General features: G+C 38.5%; 1 protein-coding gene across 2 annotated transcripts; it reads left to right on the top strand.

The window, feature by feature from the left end:
* Positions 1-1460: 1460 nt before the first annotated feature.
* LOC116060727 (C-type lectin domain family 18 member A-like) lies at positions 1461-15323 on the top strand. Of its 2 annotated transcripts, XM_031314461.2 has the most exons (12): positions 1462-1702; positions 2883-2974; positions 8108-8341; positions 8479-8576; positions 8988-9109; positions 9465-9572; positions 9710-9802; positions 10341-10447; positions 10523-10652; positions 10796-10892; positions 11536-11627; positions 13796-15323. In XM_031314461.2, exons 1-12 carry the CDS (start codon positions 1591-1593, stop codon positions 13831-13833), a joined length of 1323 nt encoding a protein of 440 aa, XP_031170321.1. In that variant the 5' UTR covers positions 1462-1590; the 3' UTR covers positions 13834-15323. The 2 variants fall into 2 exon arrangements, with proteins under 2 accessions (XP_031170322.1, XP_031170321.1); XM_031314462.2 differs by lacking the exons at positions 11536-11627; positions 13796-15323 and adding an exon at positions 10992-11526 and having other exon boundaries at positions 1461-1702.
* The last annotated feature ends 2690 nt before the right edge of the window (positions 15324-18013 follow it).

The raw sequence follows: 18013 nt of genomic DNA, 5'->3' as shown, positions 1-18013 counted from the left end.
TCTTACTGATTTGACAATAGGATCTGTCAGCTCAACTTGAAACCAGAATGCTGCATTTGTGACCTGTGATGGACAATATGGTCAATCCCAGTGATGGAGAGACGCTACAGAGAAGCTGTGCCCTCTACAGAAATATATTCATACATGTATTCCTGTACTGTATTACATTATTATTATTATTTAAACTGAACAAAATCAGACAAAGGGCCATACTAGTACTGCTTTGAGCTCAAGCAGGAAGTAATCTTACGGTAATTCATCTGGTTGTTGGATTCACCTGAGAAATCATTGTGGCTTTATCTGAGTGGGTGGCCGTGTCTGACTGAGCGCAGATTGTGTGCATAGCTGTTGTTTGGCTCATCTGGGTCAGACAGTCCCTTACTGATGCAGCAAAATCAAAGAGATAAGAAATAACTGGGGACTGAAATACATTCTGCTCACAGGGGAGAGAAATGAGTGTAAGTCTATTGTGTCACTCTGCAGTCATCCCACAATGTGTGAAGCATGATTCTTGCTTCCCACACTGGGTCCATAATAAAAACATTGTCACCATCATGTCCAAACAGACATCCAGATAGTTTCATCCTGTACCTTTCCACACTCACACATTTCTGGTCATTTTGTACCACTTACTGTAAAGTTCTGCCACCTCATAGTCTGCTACACTTTAAAAAATATCACAGATTTTGTTTAAAAAATAAAATAAAAAGACCTCCTGCACCTCAGCCTGCCCAAGGCTCAGGAAGAAAGCTTCATCTGTAGTGATTCATCTAAATGATGGACGTCAGTTTCTCAAAACAAACTTCCCCTCATTTAACAATAATGAACACTCACGCTTGACCAAGAGTTAAGCTCTCTTTTGTCAGGTGTTGTGGGGGGTACATGTACATCTATAACAACACATTTGTAAGCGGATAATGAGATTTGTGTTTTAAATCATGATCTGTAAAGTATGACAATAGCTGAAAAATAAATATAGTGCACTCTAAAAGGGGACATATATAACCTTCATATAGATATGCAACAATTTCAGAAACCAAACTATGGTCAGAAAATCATAATATAAGGAAATGAGTACAAGTGCATTTGATTCAATCATGTATACATATTTTTAAAGTTACTTGTGTTAGTTTAATAAAACAGTAGCCTAGCCAAATTGTAGCCTGCAGGTATATAGAATATGTTGTCTTTTTGCCTGAAAACATTTTAACCTGAAATATTCTTTTTTATTCTTTTATAAGGAGAGGTCAATCTGAGCTTTCTGTATTATCCTCCATTGTTCCTGCATATTTTGGAATCACTACAAAACGTTTAAGCTGGTTTTTAACTGGTCGAAAGGCACTTGCTTACTTTCCAAAAAAAGAAGGATTAGAGGAATACACTGATGATTTAATAAAATATTAAAAGGTCATCAAAACTCTACAGCGACTGTATAATAAATAGTGGACTCTCCTTGATGTGAGACATGTGCTCTGCGCTGCAGACCGGCGTGAAAGCTGTTGAAGTGAAAAGAGGGAGGAGAAGAGCAGGAAGGCAGGATAACTGTGAGCAAAGTGGTCACTGTTGTTGGAGACACTTCAGGAGTTCACAATGTGGTCTAGAACAGCGTACAAGTTTGTCGTTTTGTGCCTGCTGCTCCCGTTTATCCACGCGAACCGGATTGTCCCAGAAACACCGGAGCTCCAGAAGTCCGCCATCCCCGGTAAATACGCTTCAAGCTGTGCGCGAGTCAGGTGGCCACGAGGGAAAGTAACCTACTCTAGAATTTGTAGTGCAGGATACACTTTATCAACTAGCACACATTGTGACTGCTAAATAGAATTTAGACATTTTTCCTTGATGTTATTTAAGTTATAGCAGTTATAGTAAGTGTAAGAGAATACTGTTTTATTAGTGGAAGTTTTTGCAATCATGTTAGTAAGCTGGGGACTCGAGTGGGCTTTCTTAGCCGTCCAAATCCATCTGGCAAAGCACCAGCAGCACAACTTTTCTGTCACTGGCTGCTTTGCTACAGAAGTTTGGAATCATCTTAAAATGACCATTTTGATGGCATTTTGCCAAACACAAGGCAAAATTATCAACCCATCACTGGGGAAATGATTCTCTGTACTCTTTAACTTTTTGGTGAAATGTGCTCAAATGTAGTCTAATAAGTAACTTAAAGTAGTGAAATAAGTTAATTAGAGCAAAGCAGATTAAAGTCTAGTCTGAAATGTCATTAATCCACAATATGTCCTTACATGAATAATTTAAGGATATCAGGCCTAATTTAATGTAATATGGGATTTATTCTACATTGGCAACACTTAACTTTAACTCCTTTATCTATGAGCAGTGTACAAAGCTATAATACATTATATAACTAAGCAGAAATAAGGACATTTTGTCCGTGTATTAATGTACAGTACACTGCGGAAAAAAACAAGAATACAGAGATATTATTGCCCAAATATTTGAAGACATGATCCAAATATAAATATATACATAGTGGATATTATTTGATCATAGAGGCAGATTTCATTTTGGAGCTTATCCAAGTCCAGAATGGGACCCATTATACTGCTAGAATCTGGAGTTTATGTCATCCCAGATATTATAGCTAGTGATATGCATATGTAGGCTACATGGCAAAAATTATAAAAATTTAGTTAGGAATTTTGATTAAACTTTGTTTAACCCAGCTGACCCTTGAGTTGAATTGTTAGTGACAGACTGTATTAACCCATGCTCCAAACTCTCACACACACACACACACACACACACACACACACACACACACACACACACACACACAAACATCCCGCCAACACATTTGCATTCTGTTGCCATGGTGATGGCAGTAGAGGCACAGTTACTAAATGAGCGTTTCTGTTTTCTTCCAGTGCTCGGAGTGAAGGAGCACTCGCAGATTGTTGCCCAGCACAATAGACTGCGCAGCCGAGTCAAACCCATGGCAGCTAACATGCAAAAAATGGTTTGTGGCATACATTGTCTGCTTCTTAAGTGTGTTTGAATGGCATGAATGCTGTCACATAAATGTGAGTTTATGGTAGTTTTACACTGTCTCCACGATAACTGCTGATTCTCACACCAAAGTCTTCCTCTGCAGCACATATTTGTCTTTTGTCAAGAGTTACTGTTCTGTACTGTAGACTCCCTCTCCCTCCACTCATGGAAGTTATTTGGCCATGCGTGGCAAACTTAACCAAAATGCTTTTGAGTTCAAATGAGCTTGCAGCTGGCAGTGCAAAGCCCAGAGAAAAACAGTAATGATGATGATGTTGTTGTTGTTGTCAGTAATGATCAGACATGTGTTGTGTGTTGTTTTATCTGGATGTGAGGCAACTGTTTTGAAGGGCTTGCAGTGCCAAAAGTCCGGAAATTTGGTTCAGAGCTCTGTTTTTACTGTTTTTCAATCTAACTGCACCAGGTACAGTAGCAGCATAGTCACAGACAAAGCACAATATCAATAACATGTTTACAGTTATCCCACGACAACATTCAAGACCAGGAAGGACACTTTCAAAACCACCACAGTATTTCCAGTGGTGGATGAAGTGTTATGTTAAAAGTAGCAATACCACCTTGCAAAATACTCTGTTACAAGTAAAAGTCCTGCATTCAAAATCATACTAAAGTAAAAGTACAAAATAATTAGAATAAATAGAATTTATAATTATAATTTAATAAATAATTATTAAAAATTAACTTAAAGTACCGAAAGTAAAAGTACTTATTATGCAGAAAGGCCCATTTCAGATTCATATATCATATTTCTGGATATAAATTAGTGATGCATTAATGTTTGTCACTTTAATGTTGTAGCTGGTTAAGGTAAGGATACGTTTGATAACTTTATATACTGCAGAGTAGCTTAATATATTAAATCATGATGTATTAGTTGATTTATAATTTGTATTAATAATGTGAATCTGCAAAGTAAATAAATCTGTCAGATACATGTAGTGGAGTGAAAAGTACAATATTTGTCTCTGAAATGTAGTGGAGTAGCAGAATAAAGTAGCATAAAATGGAAATATTAAAGTAAAGTACAAGTACCTCAAAATTGTACTTAAAGAGATATTTGCAGCACAGAGAGCTCCAAGCAGCTGAGGTCTACCAAGATCCGCCAGATGGAACGGAGACAATGAACATCAATCAATAAATGTATTATTTGTCCCAGTTGGCAATTTGTGTTGCAGCAGGCATAAAGCATAAAAACATAGATACATGTATAAAAAGTACACAGAATACACAGCAGATTACAGTATGGCATACAGTACAAAAATTATACGAGCAAGACATATCATCACCCTATCATCAACAACAACAAGCTACAGTGTGCACTCTTACTGTCATCCTATCTTTCTCATAATCATCATCATCATCATCATCATCATCATCATCATCATCATCATCATCATCATCATCATCATCATCATCACCAACAAATTAGTCATATTCCACCAATAGGTGTTTCACAAAATATTTCTTTTTTTTTTAAAGTGAAATCACTAAACAAAGTCATGGATAAAGGTTTTTAGTTGAACTGTCTTCCTCTGTGGTGCTAATAGTCCCAACAGTGTGAAATAATAGTGTTAGTGCATCATTTTTTTTGCTCTGCTGCAGGCTGAGTGATAGTGGACAGTCAGAACGAAGCCAAAACCAATTAGCCGCGTGTGGGCTTGTGAGGGTCGCACAGTGAAATGATACCAATTCTTTTTTCTTTTTTTTACCAGAATAAGAATGAAACTAACTAACTAACTACTCTTTTAGTACTGATGATCAACACATACAGGTGAAATACTGTACACAAAATGCAATCATAAATTTGACAGAGCAGTTAGAGGGTTCAAGTGTTGCTGAATGTGCAGCAATTCTTAATATTCATTTGTGACTCAGGTTCTCTAATCCCGCTCTCTGCAAAACACCCCAGCTACAGTAAATCCTCTCCCTATCTTATTCCATCTATTGCTTCGCCATACAGTACTTATCTGCACAACTGTCTCGCATGCATGTGATTATGACGGAGAGGTAACGATGGATAATGGAATTCACAATGCACTAGCTATCCTCCGGGCCTAATATGAGATTTGTGCCAGGGCAAACTGTCACTTTGTCATAGATTACATCCTCAAAGCCACTCGTACAGACTGAGCCCCCTTTCTTCGACTGCTCTTCAGCCTCGTAGAACTGTTCTCAACTGATAAGGCAGTAATGAGAAAAAGAGGATGTGGATAATAATTCTGAATTCTCAACTCTGCTATTACAGGTAATTTCCCGACGAAAACCCTCAGAGCAAGCTTTGCCAAGCTGAAGAGGCATATTAAAGAGCTTTACTGATAAACGTTAAGAGGCTCAAGGCTTTCGGCTGTGTTTGTGAATGTCTGAATAAGGTTTTTTTCACATAGGAACGAACCAGTGGTGAGATTGTGTTGAAGTGATTATAATATAGACCTTTAGGCTTTGCTTTCAGAGTGAGATAAATGACCAATATTTTAGGAATGAATGATGCTCCTCCCTTTCGTACCCCTGTCTGCAGGGTTTCTTTGAGCTCTTGAGAAAGTATAATGAGGTCACACAGACAGAAATTAAAGTACTTACTTTTGATATGTAAATCATGACTTCTGTTTGTGAGATTGTATTTTATTAATCTCTCTCAGAACTTCTCAAGCTCCAGCACTTTATTGTAATGCAGTTAGGGTGGAAAAAACAGATCTGCAGAGCTTCACAGTAAAATATGGAGCTTTATTGATTTAGCTAATTTGGTACACAACAGTGAGCAGTTGTTGATAGTGCCACAAAGATAGATAGATGGATAAACTCTATTATTATATATATATATATATATATATATATATATATATATATATATATATATATATATATATATATATATATATATATATATATATATATATATAATGAGACATTCAAATCTCACAGCAGATACAACATGACATGCTTTGAAATGAAATGTCATGGATGAAATATTGTCCGGTGACCTCTGGTGGCATCAAAGTGTGAGCCGATGACTTTGGCTGGCTGACATCAGAGAGCAGAGTGAACAATGATCTCAGGGGGGGCTTTACCTTCCTACACCACACATCAGTGTCATACCTCTGATGTCATTTCTCCAAACTCTGTCTAACCGTACACAAAAATACGTTTGATTAGATTATTTTAGAGGTTCCATTCATTGCTTCTTTAACCTAAAAGAGAGCCTACTTGTTCAAGAGTGTACCACTTTCTAACAAGGTACCATTTATAAAGGGTTTATAAGTAACTACATTTTTCTTATGATACATATACAGACTCCAAAGGTCCCATACCAACTGTTAAAATGTAGAGTTCAGACATCTTTTCAACAAAACAAGGTGGCTTTTATGGAAGCCCATTTTCTCCACTGGAGGCAGAGAGACCAAAGCAATATCAACCCTCTGTTAAACTCCCATTGAGGAACAAGTTGACCACACAAAATGTCAACGTAACAGAGCGTTACTGGGATTAGGAACGGTGATTATGAAATTTCCACCTTTCACTATAAATTACTGAAAAATATATCACATTACTGCAATTGGTTACTAAATAATGCATTATTACCCAACACTACTCCTACTAATCTACAAAGCATTAGTAAATCATGTACTAACCCCTGATGAAGCTATTATTTACAATTGATAAACCCTAAATGAAGTGTGTCTTATTAGAAAGTGCTACCCAAAAGAGTTTAAAACTAATCAGTCAGAGGTATAATACCATAAAATTAAAGATGGTGAAAAGTGAGAAAGTTGAAATGCAAACCTTGAATCTGTAACTTTCCACCTTTTCTCGTAGTGAGAGTATCTGAATGCGATGTTTGTACAGCAAATTTGGCCGAGTGATTGATTGTGGAAAGTTTGTGTGTTGTTTATTTGAATCAGCCACTGCAAATCTTGGAAAATGTGCCACTTAGTGAAGTGTTTATACGAGTGCGTAGCACACAATGAGTGTCAGTCTGTGTTTGTTAGCCCTGCCATGGACTGGCAGCTTGCCCAAAGGTGTCTCCCTGCCTGTTGCCCGCTGTACTCTAAGACATCCCCTGAAAAACATTAAGCGGGTATAAAGAAAATCACTCATGCACTATTAGGAATGACCTTCATGCCAAAGAGTTTTTCCTTTCATCCAGTTTTAATCAGTATAATAATAATATAAGTACAATATGACCTTACTTAAGGTTCAGCTCCAAGTCCAACAGAGCCATAGGCGTAATTTACAGGGGGGATGGGGGGGTTACAACCCCCCCAATAATCAAAACTGGCCAGTGCAACCCACCCCAAAAACGTATTATCATTTCCTTTACATAAATGAAGACATTTCCACCATAAGTTGATTTATTTGCAGAAAAGGCACAAATTGAATGCAGAGAATTATGTGTTTGACGTTCAAAATTGCTTAAAAGTGGAGATCTCGACCCCCCCAATGTTGAACCTCAAGTTCCCCCCTGAACAGACCCCACTAACATATTTTGATCAATAAATTAGTTGATGATGGAATTATTGATGTGATTGCTAACTAATTATTAATTTCAATAAATAATTGATTATTCATTATTTATGTGGAATTGGCTAGGACTCACCTAAATGAATGTAATGTGATGAATTAAACGGCTTTAGAATTTCCTTTATTAAAGTCCCAGGAATGTGGTGTGGGTGTGAATGCTGTGACAAATATTAATGGTCTAATCTGACAGAATTGATAAAAGAACATGATAAATATACTCTAAAGGTTTGTTGGACCCCAATACTGAAAAGTATGAAGAGTTGAAAACCTTTGATTCTATCAAACAGATCTGCTTTTAAACAGTTTAATCAAAATACAGAGAACGCTTCTGAAACACAAAGGTAGAAAAAAATGTATTACGGTAATGTTCTTCAGACTACAGTCAGTGTGCTGGTTAGTAGTAGACCTCCCCTGTCTGCATGTAAGATCCTGACAGAGAGGGCTAAAATATGTGCAACAAAATTACATTTTCCCTGAGTTTTACTGTAATTGTTAAGGAGTTTTACTGTAATTGTTAAAAATGAAAGATGTGTAATATCATTAAATATTATTATTGTCTTTATAGGAGTGGAATGAGAAGTTGGCGTTACTTGCGAAGGAGAGGGCAGCATCGTGTCACACAGACTCGCCTCCTCAACACTCCTCATCTTTCAGACACGTTGGCTGGAACACACATCTCTCTGCTTATGGTGTCACATCATTTTCTGATGCCATTCACTCTTGGTTTGAGGAGGGGAAAGATTTTCTCTACTTGAGTGGGCAATGTAGGGAGAACGCCACCTGTCAACACTATACACAGGTATTACCAAGCAGATACAAACTGTACCTATGTTTGTGTGGAGTCAAACTTACTACAGACACCTCACAGGCATTCATATTTGTGTTTTTTCTTTAAAAGTGCTGATGTAGTGTGTCCAACCTTGTGTTGTTGTGTAGTTGGTGTGGGCCTCTTCGGGTCATGTGGGCTGTGCCAGCCAGCTGTGTCTGAGAGAAGGAGACCTCTGGGAGATGTTTGTCTGTGCATATTACCCTGGGTAACAATTACACACTTTTTAAATTAAATGTTAAATTCATCTGGGAACAGCATATTATAAAATTGGCAAATTAATGTAATACTTAAAAAAAAAAATAACGAACCGTTTTATCTGCAATCCAGCTCACAAATCATTATGCTTGTTGAAAACAGGTCTATGCCGATATGAAAGGTCAATACTACTTTCCAGGGAGTCCTTGGTACATATTAAAAAGAAAATATTAATACAACTACCTGTGTGAAGGCCTTAGAATGTGTTTATTGGAAAATCAAGTCCCTGTTCTGTGTGGATATTGTATTTGACATTTTTAACATTAATATGGTTGTAGCCCCCCTGCTGCTACTCTAGATCTTGTGTGATTGTGTGTCTTTTAGTTTATGTGTTCTGCAGTATATATTTGTGTTGATGCAGGGGTAACTGGGAGGTGAATGGTCAGCTGGTGATGCCTTATAAGATGGGCCTGTACTGCTCTCTCTGCACCTCTTCCATGTCTGGCTGCTTTAGACTGTGGGACCATGTAGATGGATTATGTGGTAAGACATTGGTATGTCATACGTATTGTATTTTCAAGGGATAAAAATGGAATTTACCACGACTACTACTACCTCTAATGTTGTTATGTCCATTACGCTCCTCAAGGCCATTTCTCATCTACCACCAATGTTATGTTTTGTTCACTGTTTGCCATTCATAAAGCATTTTGCGTGTTCCATGGTATTCTGCTTATATCATTCAACTAGAATCACAGTTCTGCTGTGGTGATGTTGACAACTTATTTGGGTAAAATGATCAGATGTACAATTTCAAGATGCTCATATTGCATTTGCATGTTTTTTGTGTGCGTTTGTTGGTGTGTCTGTGTTGGTGTGCATGCACATTTGTTGTCAGAGATTCCAAAGAATCCGTGTCGAATGAGCTGTGGTCAGCACGGCCATCTTAACATCTCATCCTGCAAGTGCACGTGTGACCCGGGCTTTACCGGACGCCTCTGCCAGGGTACCTCTTATCAACATCAAGTGTAGTAGTATTGAGATTGTATACATATTGCTATCAGGCCTCATTAAATTGGTCTGTTTTCTTGAATGTTCTTAGCAGAGAGGCAGGTTTCACTGTACCACGTGTCTGTTTTTCAGTACGGTGCAGTGTGCAGTGTGTACACGGTCGTTTCAAAGAAGAAGAATGCTCTTGCTTGTGTGATGTTGGCTATGGTGGTGCTGAGTGTGCAGGTAAGTGCACTGGGCTTCTTTGTGTTTCATATATGTACCTCAGCAATTTGTACTCCTAGACACAGGAATGGTTTCAATTTCAAAACGGATGCACACACATCCTGAGGAAATTCATTTGGTTGTCTTTATCTTACATTCTGTCTTTATCTTAAGGGATGCCACGTTTGGTGACATGATGAAAACACGGTGAAAGAACCAGCTTATTGACTTGTTAATGGTGTCAACAAAGACCATTTAGCAGTAATGACATTTGCAGTATATATCAAGTAGTGGCACAGTTTTACGCCTTACTCTGTAAATTATATTTCTGTGCATCTTCTAGCTCAATAGGCAACAGAATTAGTTCCTGTAACTTGATATGGGTTTCTTTTATTAATCTCCCTGGACATAATTCTGCAAATTTCATTAACATTTACATCTGTAAAGGCTTAAAAGATTACAGCACATTTAAGTCTGTTCATTGAACCTGAGTCATAATGCATGGTCAGCATCATTATTGTTAATTTTTGGCGTATTTTGGTGGCTTGTGTACCAACAGAGAAAGTGCAGTTTCCCTTCCACAGCTGTGATGTGATGATAGATGGTGATTGCTTCATGGTGTCATCAGAAGCTGACTCCTACTATGGAGCCAAGAGTCACTGTCAGGTGAGAGACAGGTGTGTGTTACGAGGACTTTCATTCTGCTTTCAGTGTGACTATTTCTTTGGTTTGCTTCACCAGGAACGAGCAGGTATTCTAGCTCAGATCCACAATCAGAAGGTTCAGGACATCCTGGCGTTTTATCTCAGTCAGCTGGAGACAAACAACGAGGTCACCAACTCTGACTTTGAGACACGAAATTTCTGGATTGGTACAGTCTTTCATCTTGTTCATTCAAATAAATGTTTTCTAACACCGGGAAGTACTACCAGATTAGATTGCAGGCTCTGCTGTCCTTTGGACCAGATGTACTACCAGGTGGAAGTAAAAAACAGCAATGTTTTCACTTCATAGGTTTGACATATAAGCCTCTGAAAGACTCATTTCGCTGGGACACAGGAGAGATCCCTAGATTCAGCAGCTTTGCCTTTGGGCAACCTGACAACCAAGGGTAAGAGACACATTTACTAACAGACATTAGCTACTGCAGAGTACATCATAAACAGAGACGGCCAAGTGAAATGGAGCTAAACAAACAAACTATCTACAGATGTAATGCTTTTGGATCTACATGTATGACTTGAAGACTACTGCAAGAGCTACATACTGTAGTTTGGTCTTTCATTAGTTTTCATGTTAAAATGACATTATCCACTGTCTCAAATAAATTACATTTTATATATGGACGAACCAGGACAGTGACGTTGGCTGACCTGCAAAGTTCACTCTGACCACTAGATGCCTCTCTCTTTCTGTGTCTCCCTCACTCCATTCCTCTGTTCTATCTATCAGTAATAACCAATTTCACAATAAACTATTATATCAGTAAGAACTATTTTTAAACATGTAGTCATGCATAAATGACTATACTAATGTCTGATTTCTATATGTGAGACTGAATCTATTTGGCCACATTTAGAAATCTGTGTTTGTTTGCTTTGTGAGTTTCTATAGTAAAAACAAAAAATCCTCTGTTTCATACCACTTCATCAGAAATTCAAACAAACAAAACTGGTCTGACATTTCTTCCCGATTTAACTTTACAGTAAAGCTTTCTAATCAGTAGCTCACTCCCTTACTCCTTCTCTGTCTAGCTTTGGAAACTGTGTCGAGCTGCAGGCATCAAGTGCTTTTAACTGGAACGACCAGCGATGTAAAACGCAGAACCGATACATTTGCCTGCATGGTAAGGCTCCTTCTGTGACAGGGTGGATGAAAGTGTTGAGGCGATGAAGGTTGAGTTCTCTTTTGTACAAATGACCACCCAATGTGATCGCCCTAAAAATGTGACATTTGATGTAGGCGATAATAGGAATTCAGAATAATTAACACTTGCCATTGTCGACTTTGGGCACAAAACCAAATAGCTTATCACTGATAGCGTTGCTTTTTCTCTTGCCTCTGAAAACTGTACACATTTGGCTGAATGGTTGGTTGGCTGCATTTCTTCAACTGCAGCATGTCCACAATTGATTTGCTAGGGAGACTGGCTTGTCCTCTCGTATTTCCCTCTAAACTTGGCATACTACTGTATGTCCAGCTGCAACTGATGCGCAGAACCACCATGCTCTGAACTTCATGGCGAAACAGATTTGTCCCCCGAAACTGTGAAGCTTGTACCATTAGAAAAGGATTCAATGCAGCTGATATGTGTGCCCCGACCTCCATTTTCCTTGCCTGAGTATGATTGGTGCTTATGGTGGTGACTGGCCATTCTGGGAAAGGTGCAGAGGGATCCTGGGAGGTGGCTGACCTATTCCTTACTAAAATAGATTCTGAGTGACTCCTGCAGTCTGTTTCCAGTCATGTTCAGCCATGTTTACCACCACAAACAACCATCAACTTCTCAAGGGATAATACCTTTTAGCAAACAATTTTCTTTCATTCATCTTTCAATTTTACATCCAACAAACTATCCAACTGATGAATGGGAGTTTAGTATTCTCTCAACATTTAGGTCCAGTTTGGTCCACCAACTTCTTTTTTGTTATTGATAATTTTGTAGCATTGTATGCCGTTATTAGAGATGACAGTAGAGAATACCAGAGATGCTGTGGTTTGTGGTCAGTGCCTTAACCCCTAAGCCAAGTAGGCGCCCTAGTGCACCAACTCCTGAGAAAAATATGTGGGTGTTTGACTTTTTTTTTTGAGAGAGATATGAGACTTGTGAATCAAAAGTGCGGGCTGCAGACTTGGGTGGTCAGTTCAGCGTTATAAGTAAGTCTTTCACATTACACATTGATTTAATTCAGCGTTTAATGTAAAAAATATTACTTATTAGAGCTTTACAGTGTTTTGTATTTGTTTAGATAGTAGCACCTGCTGTGGTCTACTGTGTCCAGACAATTAGTATTACCTATTTCACAGCCTCTGTCACTGATAATCACTGCAGGGTGATGTCTAAAATGTTAATCCAGTGTGTCCACAACATTGAAAGATCTGTGTGATCCTGCCTACACATTCAAACATTGCACTCAGTCTAAATCAATGAAACTCAATTGCTCGCCATCCAGAGCCTTTGAGCGATCAATATGCATCAGCTCCACAAAGGCCTGCAGTGTTTAGACACACACATACCACTTACATTGATCGTAAGGAATGAGACGGTGGCAGTTATTTAGTTTTATCCACTTGAGTGCATCTTTGCAAGTGGTTGATGTGTAATCTGGTATTGATCACTCATAGCTGAATGAGCGATCTACTTTGAATGTGGTCAGGATGATGTTTTTACAACCGGCTTTTTGAAGACCTCTTAATGTCTCCCTCTTTGTAGTTTGTGTTAGTGTAAAACAGGACTAGCAGATCATGATCAAGAGAGGGTTTAAGGGTCGGATTATATATCAATGTAGTTAATCTGTAGTAGTATAGAGGTCATTAACAAAGCTAAACCTATGTGAATATCCTTACATCAGTCATTTCCCCACCCTTCCTCTCGGGAAATAAAAGCAAGCTTTCACTGAAGCAACAAAGAGTAAAATGCATAAATCCAGCTGATTATAAGAATACAGAGCCCTCCTTCTCCCATCAGATTAATTTCCGGCCTTCATTGCTGTGTTGTGTTAATTGGTGATAAAATGATAAGTGGCTATTACACAGCCCGAGGCAGACACTAAGCTATGTTTCTCCAGAGTACTGTGTGTGTGTTTCCATATGCATTAAAAGGAGTCTATGTCGTGTTTTACATTATTAACAGTTTAATCACTGCCACATTTGAGTAGAATTGAAGAATTATTGGGGATTTATGAACTCACTTAACGGTTTTCCTTTATTTGGTGCTTTTGTGCGCAACATGCCAAATTCCATACATATTTGCATTGTTTCTAAAGGGTGTGTGTGTTTGTGTGTGTTTCACAGCTGCAGAGCACATTGCCCGTTGGGAGGATGGCAGGTGACCTGGATTTCTCAAAGGGGTGAAACTAGGTGTGCAGTATGTGTTAAATGTTGGTTAGGACAATGGCCACTAATGTTTTTTTTTTTTTCAATTATTTTACACAGATCAATGTAGTTTGGATGTACTGTATATACTGTACATGTTTGAATTTGTAATGCAAATGTGTAAAGGGTTCTTCGTTACTTAGAAAAGTTGTTGTTTTACCCTTACGTTTAAGATATTCAAGGAGGATTCGTGTTTAGTCTATGATAGTATACTGCTTTTGTATTTTCATTTTTTACAGTGTGGTAAATGCAGTAAATGTGTGAAGTAAATACAGACTAAATTCAGCCAGGATTTAAACCCGATACTTCTACAAAACAACAGGGATGTTGTTTTGGGTTACCATTACACACCACAGGATTTTTTCTGTGTGTAGGTACAAGTGTATATGTGGTTTGGTTTTGCTTGTGTGTGTATATGGGGTTTTAAATGTGGATCAGGTCAGTGAGTGTTTAATGGGCCAGAGGTACGAGGTCCGACACCAGACTGCCCTCTCAGTGAACAGAGGAGGATCCTGCTGGATGGTAGATGATGATACTCTCAGAGGGAAGAAAGGGATAAAGGCTGCAGATAATGGGGTCACACCAACATGCAGAGCTGCAGCGAAATGGTGCAAATGAACAAAACAGGGATGTGGTCGCAGGATTAAACAGCTGGGAGCAAGAGACAAACCAATACTCTAATTGTCTTTGAGCTCGACTGAGTTTCCACTTTAAACAACACATTTTAGATTTTCCCTCTGCAAGTTAACAGTGCTTCGACATGATGCTTAAAGCCATCCTCAAACATCTCATGTCACGTCACATGCACCTGGCTCACACTGCGTTCACAAAAAACAGGCTGGTCAGGTTTGTTTAATATTAAAATGGGCTCTAATGTACCCTATACGGTCAGCTTGAAAAAATAGTTCAAACATTTTTGGGGAATTACATTTATTTAGTTGTTTACTGAGAATTAGACAGAAGATCGATATCACTCTCATGTCTTTACAGTAAATATGGGGCAGCAGTCAGTTAGCATAGCTTAGCATAACTGATAGCAGGGGGCAAAAAGCTAGCCAGCTGTCAGTTAGCTGTTTGACCCTGTTTCCAATCTTTATGCTAAACTAAACTAACCATCCTGTGGGTCCAGCCTCATATTAGTGAGTTGTATCAATGGCATCTTTGGAAACTTTGAGCTCTTTAGCCTACTAGAAAATGTAATTGCTGTCGATATGAATAATGTGTGGCTGCACAACATGCATTTGTAATGACTGAGCTACTGATGGATCAAAGGGAGAGTTTACATTTATTTTTATTTACACTAAAAGGCATTTTACAATGTCACTGGTTCAGACATGTATCATGTCCAAGTTGAAGAAAACATAAGATTAATTCAGAATAATGTCTGGCCACACAGTGTGTCACTACTGTATATGAGATGTGCCGTGTAATAAACTTTTTTTGCTGATGTGGTGCCTTTGGCTGCTTTCTAAACAAAGTATCAGTCCTGAATGTGTTTGTGTGTGTCTGCCTGTGAGTGTGTACTGTATGTGTAAATCTTCGCCTAAGACGCGACGCTCGCGTAGCTTCCTGCTGGTCTCATGGTGCCCCCTGATAAGCTGGTGCTGCAGAGGGTTTCAGAATGGCGCTAGTGTCAGTGGAATTAGCTTCCATTGTCATGATAATGACAGTGATACTCTTGCCCCGTCCAACTCAGACCAGCCATTGTATGGAAACAGGAATGCAATTTCTCCTGCAGCGACAACCGACAATCCTCTATGAGAGTGAAAGGTCCCTAAATGACTCTCCATTCAGATGAGGCTGAGGGGCCAGCAGCCAATTAAAGTGGGAGCAACAGAACAGTGCCATCCCAAAGACCTAAGGCTGACTCTAAACACACACATTAAGCAATACCAAGACACACAAACACACACACATACACACATTAGTTGCTGTATTTTCCTTTTTACAAAGAACATCTAATCCCTTAAACTATCCTTTTCCTTACAGGCCTAATTCTTTTTGCACTTTGCACTACATTAAATAACTTGAGAGGTTTAATCAGCACAATATGTACACAGACTCAGGAACATGAGTTATTGATTTGAAAATGCCTAAATATTGGAGTTGAGGGACAGAGTTCCTGAGCAAAGTAGAGTCACTCTCCAACACCATCCATCATGATTAAATTCTTTGCTGGTGTTTATGGTATGAGACATTCCCCTTATGGGCGTTTATCTGGCTGCTGAGGCAGAGTCACGATGGAGGGTGAAGGGGTTTTTAAAGTGTTCACGCTACTGAGCTGTGAGTAAAGTGGATGTGTGCTGTGGGGCTCTGCAAGCTTTGAGCTGAGAAGAAGCCCATTGAGCCAGATAAGTTTGTTTTAACCAACACTACTAATAATCACCCACTGCGGCACTAACAATAACTCAGATATTCCAGAGACAAAAACACTCCTCTTGAATGCCTCATTTCTTCTGCAGCCACCTTCCCTCCAAAACATTTCCTCTCTTTATTTCCACTGCTAATTCAAACACATTTCTCCATCCTCTTTAGAAGCCCCCCAGTTTTAACTATCTGAAAACATTCTGTGATAACTAATAAAATAACTATATGTCTATCTTAATTATTTAAAAGAGCAAATCTCGTGCTTGGTCATTGATTATCTCATTTGTCAACCTTTTCAATTTGTGTTATTAATATGTTGACAGGAGTATAAAACTAGCATTAGTCATTTTATTTTAGCAATATTAGTGTTTTTGGCAACTTATTTTATTCTATACTCGAAAAATCTCTCAAAAAGTCCAAAGGAAAACTGAATTGCTTTACCTGTCCGGACCTGACTATTGAGAGTATTGAGAGACAGACTAACGCATAGTTGGTGTTGCTCTTTGCATTGGTTTTGTTGACAAAAAGAAAGAAAATTAATTTAACGTAAGACCAAATACTGTACCCAAGTTATAAGAGAGTTTGACCCGTGAGCTTGCAATATGAATTAAATCAGCTGTTGTATCATCAAACTGCTCCTTAGTTGGAATTATCTGTTAATCATGGCGGTAAAGCCGGACTAATGTTACGTCATTCGGTCCTGGAGAACAGTGTTGCCTCCTGACATTTACAGTATGCTGATGTTAGAGGGAAAACTCGTCATTAACAAGGACTTCACGAAAATTTGTTAAGTTGGCTGTTAGCAGTACCCTGGCTAGCTCAGGGAATAATATGCATGCAAAGGTAGCAAAAGACTAAGTACAAAATAACCATCAGATGATATTACAAGTATAGATGAAAGCTTTCATCAAACAGCAGGGTTTTTTCTTATTATAAATAGGGCTCTTATGTATTTAAGCATCTTGTGATAGTCATTGAAGGCTGCAATCAGTCTCCAATTATCGCTCTTTACATCTCAATGAGGAAATCCAGCTGCACGGCAGGATTTGATGACACAGGAGGAGTAACCGTGTATGTTTATGAGGAGAGGTAGATGATACTTACAGACAGAATTACAGGGTGATTTCTAATCATCTGAACAAATCAAGTAAGGATTGCACTAAGTACTCGTTTTATGTCTCCACCTGTTTTTGTCCTGGGACAGTGGTTTCATCTCTGCCGTGCTGCTTGTAGTGGTTTTTGAGGATTGGCATTTCTCTTTTGACACTGGATTGAAAGCAAATAACATGAGGGCATTTATCAAAGGGCCTCTATTGTGTGTGTGAGATTGAATTACGATTATGAATTCTATTTAATTATTTTCCCAGGCCAGTTATGCTTGTCTAACTTCTTTTCCAGCTTCAAAAAATCCAAACAAAGAAAAGTATTGGTTTATAAAAAAAAAAAAACATGCTTATCAGAGTTTCAGATATGAACACAATTCAATTTTAAATCAAACCGATACTCAGTCTAGTCAGAGGACTGCAGTGATTATTCTGCCCGTCCTCAATCACCATTAAACCATTGTTTCTCCGTCCTTTATCTACATGATGCCCTCTCTGTCTGTCGTTCTCTTTCTCAGCCTCTCTCTCTCTGTGTCTCTACAGCTTGCTTTGTCTTTTTAATTTTCTCTTTTCAGTGCAGTCTGTATTGAGCGACCCACAGCATTTGGATGCAAGATGAACTTTGATAAGAGTTAATGAGAACACAGCATTGTACGGGGAAAGAATG

The sequence above is a fragment of the Sander lucioperca genome, chromosome 3, assembly GCF_008315115.2.
Source record: "Sander lucioperca isolate FBNREF2018 chromosome 3, SLUC_FBN_1.2, whole genome shotgun sequence".
Lineage (NCBI taxonomy): Eukaryota > Metazoa > Chordata > Actinopteri > Perciformes > Percidae > Sander > Sander lucioperca.
Note: the sequence above shows the minus strand (reverse complement) of the source record. Positions and strands in the feature narration are given on the sequence as shown.

Excerpts from the sequence above, each read along its gene's own strand:
- LOC116060727 (XM_031314461.2), top strand. The coding sequence starts at position 1,591 with ATGTGGTCTAGAACAGCGTACAAGTTTGTCGTTTTGTGCCTGCTGCTC. Across the intron at positions 2,975-8,107 it reads CAGCTAACATGCAAAAAATG|GAGTGGAATGAGAAGTTGGC; the intron begins GTTTGTGGCATA and ends TTGTCTTTATAG. Across the intron at positions 9,110-9,464 it reads CCATGTAGATGGATTATGTG|AGATTCCAAAGAATCCGTGT; the intron begins GTAAGACATTGG and ends ATTTGTTGTCAG.